The sequence below is a fragment of the Carettochelys insculpta genome, chromosome 7, assembly GCF_033958435.1.
Source record: "Carettochelys insculpta isolate YL-2023 chromosome 7, ASM3395843v1, whole genome shotgun sequence".
Lineage (NCBI taxonomy): Eukaryota > Metazoa > Chordata > Testudines > Carettochelyidae > Carettochelys > Carettochelys insculpta.
Genome location: NC_134143.1, coordinates 6224169 through 6230362, shown reverse-complemented (window position 1 = coordinate 6230362; position 6194 = coordinate 6224169). Strand labels below are relative to the sequence as shown.

The following is a 6194-nucleotide window of genomic DNA, read 5'->3' as shown; positions in this document are numbered from 1 at the left end:
CTCAGACTGTGGGCATGGGACCCTGCAGCCAGCACAACAGTGCAACTGCCTCCAGGGTAGAGCATCTGTGCCCAGGGCCCTGTTCAAGGTGCAGATGATGTAACATGCGCAGCTCATACTTTTGTTGCCCACCAGGGAGACTCATGGAGGGGGCCAAGCACCAGAGCAGTCCTGCCAGGGAGCCAGGCAGGGGAGCATCCAGCAGCTCTGGACTCTCAGGTCCCCCTCCAGGGCCTGGAACCCCCCTGAGCTAAGGAGGCTGGCCAGGGTCACCGCCGGACAGGCTGACGCCCCAGTAGCCCTGGGCTCAGCGCTTGGAAGAAGACGGATCCTGCCCTGGGCCTGAACCCAAGGCCGGAACTTTTGTCTCCAGGCCGGCGGGCCCAGCCGGGCAGGTGAGAGCAGCGGACGGACGATGCTGTGGCGCTCGATTGGTCTGGCCTGGCGGCGGGGCACCTGCGTTTCCGCCCCGCTGAGCGGGAGGCCGTGGATGACGTAGTACCAGGTGCCCGGGGTCAAGGAGCGTCATCGCTGGGGGCGGGGCGAGCGAGCCGGCCGGCTGCTGCTGAGTCCCATGGAGCAGCCTGGGGAGTCCCGAGCCTGCCCCAGGTAGGGGGGCCGGGGGCGGCGGCCCCGGTGGTACCGGGCCGGGGGGGATGGGGGAGCGGAGCGGAGCGGCCCCGGTGGTACCGGACCGGGGGGGGATGAGGGAGGGGAGCGGCGGCCCCGGTGGTACCGGGCGGGGGGGGGAGTGGAGCGGATCGGCGGTCCCGGTGGTACCGGACCGGGGGGGGGGGGATGAGGGAGGGGAGCGGCGGCCCCGGTGGTACCGGGCCGGGGGGGGGGATGAGGGAGGGGAGCGGCGGCCCCGGTGGTACCGGGCCGGGGGGGGGATGAGGGAGGGGAGCGGCGGCCCCGGTGGTACCGGGCCGGGGGGGGATGAGGGAGGGGAGCGGCGGCCCCGGTGGTACCGGGCCGGGGGGGGGATGGGGGAGGGGAGCGGAGCGGCCCCGGTGGTACCGGGCCGGGGGGTGGCGCCCCTGGGAACAGAAGGTGTTTAGGGCCAGAGCAGCTCCTGCCCCCCCCCCCCGCTCGGGCGCCAGCGCTGCCTCGGGGAGCTCGGTTCTGTGACCTGTTCGGGCCTTGGTCTCACCGCCTAGGCCAGCAGGGGGGCACTTCGTGTCACTGGCTCCCCCTCTGCTGGGGCCTGGGGCTCGCTCACCACTCCTGGCTGTGCCCTACGGCTGGGGGGCTCCTGCTCCACTTCCTCCCGCACCCCCCAGGTTTCCCTGCAGCCCGATCCTCTCCGGGGCTGCTCGGGCCTGAAGGCTCAGGGCGGAGCAGGCGAGATCAACCAGGGCAGGACTGAGGCTGAGCGGGGAGTGGGTGTTCACCGGCTGTGGCCAGAAGCGACTCCACAGCTACCTTTGGGGTGTGGCTGCAGTTAGCTTGTGGAGAGACACCCGGCCCGGTAGCTCAAAGTGGTACCACCCGACAGCCCTGCTGAGCCAGTTGCCCTGGTGCTGCCCTCTGAAGTAGGGAGGTGGAGAGACTGCGCTGCGGTTTAAAGGCCTTTTAAAAATGGACAAAACGTGAAGTAGAAAAACATTGTGTGTCCGTGCCGGAGGCGGCGTCTGCAGCACAGTCTGATTGTTGGGTCCTCTGTGTCTCCTCGGCAGAGGCTGGGCTCTGTTCTGCAGCAGCAGAGCTACTTACATAGTGCCAGGGCCTTATACCAGCCCCTCCCCAGCATACATGGCACACAGTAGGCTGCCACCAGTACGGCTCTCCTGCCTGGTTAGATCTTGAGTGGGAGGGACTGGCTGTGTGAAAGGATCAGAGGTAAACACACCGGTCTGTAGCTTACGGTCCTCGCAGTGGAGCAGACTCCTGTCCGGCAGCTGGGAATCAGCACAGCCTGAATGATGGAGGGCTTGGCCAGAGTCCGAGCCCGGCTGAGATCCCCTGGGAAGCTTTCACAAGAGATCCAATCCATTCCCGAGCTGGGAACCTGCTAACCGCCACCCTCTAGTGCAGCGGTGTCTAGTAGGCATTCAAAGATTGCCGCACTTGTGGTTGTCGTCTTTCCATATTTGCCGCATATTATACAAAACTTTTTGAGCCAGGCAGCCCCAGCCCCTTGCACCCCCAGCCTCCCTGTTCCAATTCAGTGTTGGCAACTCAGCAGAGGTGCTGGGACTGCCGCTGGGTGCGTGCATGGAGCAGACCACGCTCCCCACATGCGGCCCTCAGGAGGAGCCTTATTTAAAGGCTCAGAGTCATGGGTTGGCCACCCCCATGTTCGCCACAACGCAGGGTCCTACTTGCCACGTGTGGTGAGTGGTGACCGTATTGGACGCTGTGGGTCTAGTGACTAGTTCCCGCTGGATGTGCTGGTGGCTGCTGGCTCGCCATGGTCATGAAACAGGTTGGGCTTTTGCTAGGGACCTCAACTGACTCGCTGGGCTTACCTGCCTTCGCTTCTCCTGCAGGGGACAGCTCCTGGACCTGCCATGGGAAGACATCCTGGTGCCACACATCCTCTGCCACCTGCCGCTGCGACAGCTCCTGAGCCTGCAGAGGGTCAGCAAGTCCTTCCAGTCTCTCATCCAGCTGTACCTGGCCAACATGCGCTGCTTTGACTCGAGCCAGGTATGGGCTAGGTCTGCACCAGGCCCTTGGGGAGAGCTTACAATGGGGGAGGCAGGCAATTCACAATCAGATTGTTTGTTCTGGGTAACACCCCTCCCCCATGCTTGCAGGGGCTGACATCACCGCAGGAAAGGTCAGAGCACTCAGCAGATTTGTTAATAATAGGCCATTAGGCTGACCAGAGTGATGAAACCGGAAGCCCCTCCCATGACCCTAGAGAAGCACCAGCTGGGTGGAGCAGAGAGGCACTAGGCTGGGCCTGGAAAGGCCTCTCTGTTTTGCCCAGATGTGGAGGCGGGCGGGAATGCTGCAGGCAGCCAGGTGTGTGGAATGACTTGTAGATGGGTCTGGCTCTTTGAGGAGACCGAGATGCATGCAGGTATGTCCAGGCTTCGGGGCTGGAAACCATCAAGCCAATCATTCTTCTAGCCCTAAGATGGAGGGTCTGTGGGGGGCTGCAGGGATGGCTCTTCCTGATGAGTAGGAAACGCAGGAGACTATAGTTTGGGCCTGAGTGAAGAGCCGGTTTACACCCAGGCCTGCACAGAAAGTGTAAAATGTGTATGTTAAACCAGCGTCAAGTAATTTAAAACCAACGCGGTTCTTTCTGCCCAAGTCTCCCCCAATGTGCGTATGATGGAATAGCAGTGGCTCAAGTGGATTTAGCGACATTCAGCTTGTTACCGACTGTGGCAAAGTTCACTTGACCCACTGGTGTTCAGAAGACGTGTGCTTGGATGAGGCCTTGCACAGCCTACGGGAGATTGTGCGGAAGGAGTGACTGGCTGGGAAAACTCAGAAAAGAACAAGGTGGGCATTGCTCGCCATCGCATTGACCAAGGGGGCCGGAGCTGGCAGGCACTGTTTACAGCCGGAGGAGGTAGAGAGGGCTGGAAGCAAGGCAGTGGCTTTAAGAAGTGGGGACCTTGGGCTGAAGAGCTGGAATAACCTCCTGACAGCCAGAACTCTCCGACAGCGGAATGGCTTCTGCAGGGATGCTATGGCAGCCCCATCACTTGGGCCACGGAAGTGCTCCAGCTGTGGCGGGGGGAGAATTTGGTGTCCCGCCAGGTCCCCTCTGCCTCTTAACTCTTGAATGTCTCTGGTGCAGGGAAGAGACTGTAAGAGCTGGGGGAGGGGGCATTGAAACACTGGCGGTCTCATTGTCTGCCCCCCTCCCCCCCTCGCAGGCCGGCCCCCACATGCCCAAGGCTGCTTTCTGTAACCTTCTGAAAGACAACGAAGTCCTGCAACAGCTGGCACTCCAGAACTGCTCTGATTGGCTGACAGACAAGGAGCTGCTTCCTGTCATTGGCCAGAACCACCACCTGCAGGAGATCCAACTAAGCAGTTGCCTGCAACTGAGCCGGCACGCGCTAGTGGCTGTCTCGCTGAGCTGTCCCCTGCTGCGCCGCCTCTCCCTGGCTCACTGTGACTGGGTGGACAGCCTCTCCCTGCGCAGCCTGGCTGACCACTGCAAGGCACTCGAGTCCCTGGACCTGACGGCCTGTCGCCAGCTGAAGGACGAAGCCATCTGCTACCTGGCGCAGAACTGCAGCCGGCTGAAGTGCCTCTCGCTGGCTGTCAATGCCAACGTGGGGGACGTGGCGGTGGAGGAGGTTGCCAAGTGCTGCCCTGAGCTGGAGCACCTGGACCTCACCGGCTGCCTGCGGGTCAAGAACGAGTCCATTAGGTACCAAGGGTGTGTGGGGGGAGCAGACTGAGCAGGGAGGCAGGCTCTTCCCTGCTTGTTCCTGTGCCGTCAGGAGCAGGCGAGCCCTGGGCTGCGGGGGAGGCTGCTGGCAGGCCCTGGATGGCGCCAGGAAGAGGGATCAGGATTGAGCTGAGCACCAGAGCAGCATCTCCTGTGTGCGCTCTGTGCCCAGGCAGGGCATGCCTCCCACGGGGCGGGGCGCCGGGACCTCCCACCTGTGCTCTCTCTTGGCAGGGTCCTGGCCGAGTATTGCCCCAAGCTGCGCTCGCTGAAGGTGAAGCACTGTCACAAGGTGGCCGAGTCCAGCCTGAGCGCGCTGCGGGGTCGCGGGGTGGAGTTGGATGTGGAGCCGCCGCTGCAGAGGGCCCTGGTTCTCCTGCAGGATGGGGTTGGATTTGCCCCCTTCATCAACCTCCAGATCTAGCGGCGTGGGACGGCTGCTGCTGGGTGGGCTGAGAGCCCAGCTGGCCTCTAGCTCCTGGAGGGAGCTGTGTGGTCGTCAGTCCCACCAGTGCAGCTGCTTCTGGCGGGGCTCGCTCACCTCCTCTGCCTCCCCCTCGGTGCTCTTTAGCCACTGTTGGGCTCGTCGCGAGGCTCCCTCTCTGCCTCCGGGGGGAAGCAACCTGTGTTTAACGCCCAAGGTGCTCAGCAGCACTGTGGTGCTGAACATGGCCCGGCTGGGCCAGGCTAGCTGGTAAATGGGATACAGTATTTAAAGTCTCTCAGCCCAGCCTGCCTGGCAGCGGCTGTACAGAGAGCAGGATGACGCTGTACTGGGACTGTGGCCGTGGACTGACTGTGGAACTGTCGAATGAACCGGACTGCCTCTGCCCAGGGAGGGGGCCTGAACTCTCCTCCCAGAAGGGACAGGCCCTGCTGAGCTGGGCCAGGGAGGCTGTGGCAGTGATAGCGCACGGAACAGCCTGGGCAGAAGCCACAGGGCGCTCTGCTCCTTCTGGCTGGGCCATCTCCCAGTGGCAGTTGGCACTGGCTAGTCGCCCTGCCCATGCAGCTGTGGCTCTGGGCAGTCTCATGGTTGGGGCAGCTAGCCAGCGTGTGCTCCTGCTGTCTTTAGCGCGCCAATGCAGCCCAAACTCCACGGGTGGGCAGGAGGCGAAAGCCACACTAGCCCTGCAGGGTGGGCCTGATTCCCAGGGAGAAGCGTGAGGCCCCCCAGGGTTCTGTACTGCCCTTTACTGCCAGGGAGCGCAGTTCACAGCTGCATTCCCTGCTCATCACAGGACTGGCGGCTGCTACTCAGGTTCCAGCCCTGAAATAGCAAGGCCCCCTGGGAGTGTCCTCAGCTGCTGGCCCCATCTGGGTACTGCAGAGCAAGCAGGACTTGGGCTGGCAGAGGCGCAGGGAGCTCCCAAGGCCAGGCGTGGTTTCTAGCCTACGCCCTCAACAATCCCTGTGCACTGAGCATGTGGCAGGGACCGAAGGCTGCAGCTTGAGCCTCCCACTACCCGTGAGGGTCTGCGGGTGTGTGATTACGCTAGGACGGTTCCACACTGGTTCATGCCATCTTTACTCAGTCACACTCAAGAGAAACATGGTTACACGTAGATTTAAAAAGACTGCTGTGAACTGCACTAGCCACACGCCGGCTATAAAAAGTCCCCATGCAAGGACCGGCGGAACAGTAGCCAGGGAGATCACATTTGCCACAGCAACTGCTGGCTCCTGGCTGTGGAGGGCCAACTGGGAAGGTTACGCAAACAGGCTGCTGTAAAGGCCTTTCCACGGCTTATGCCTAGAGGCTGCCGGCAGCAGGCAGGCTCCTGTTGGGGGTGTGCAGACGGCCCTTCTCATCTGTCCTGCTGCAGGC

General features: G+C 62.5%; 1 protein-coding gene across 1 annotated transcript; it reads left to right on the top strand.

Annotated features, from left to right (window-relative positions):
* The first annotated feature begins 530 nt into the window (after positions 1-530).
* Positions 531-4790, top strand: FBXL15 (F-box and leucine rich repeat protein 15). Its single transcript, XM_074999813.1, has 4 exons — positions 531-609; positions 2493-2652; positions 3843-4345; positions 4601-4790. The coding sequence occupies exons 1-4, from the start codon at positions 575-577 to the stop codon at positions 4788-4790; spliced, it is 888 nt and encodes a 295-aa protein (XP_074855914.1). The 5' UTR covers positions 531-574.
* The last annotated feature ends 1404 nt before the right edge of the window (positions 4791-6194 follow it).

Bases quoted from the DNA above. Each gene is read 5' to 3' on its own strand.
- FBXL15 (XM_074999813.1), top strand. From the start codon at position 575: ATGGAGCAGCCTGGGGAGTCCCGAGCCTGCCCCAG. The intron at 2,653-3,842 runs GTATGGGCTAGG...CCCCCCTCGCAG, and splicing joins GCTGCTTTGACTCGAGCCAG to GCCGGCCCCCACATGCCCAA. The intron at 4,346-4,600 runs GTACCAAGGGTG...CTCTCTTGGCAG, and splicing joins GTCAAGAACGAGTCCATTAG to GGTCCTGGCCGAGTATTGCC.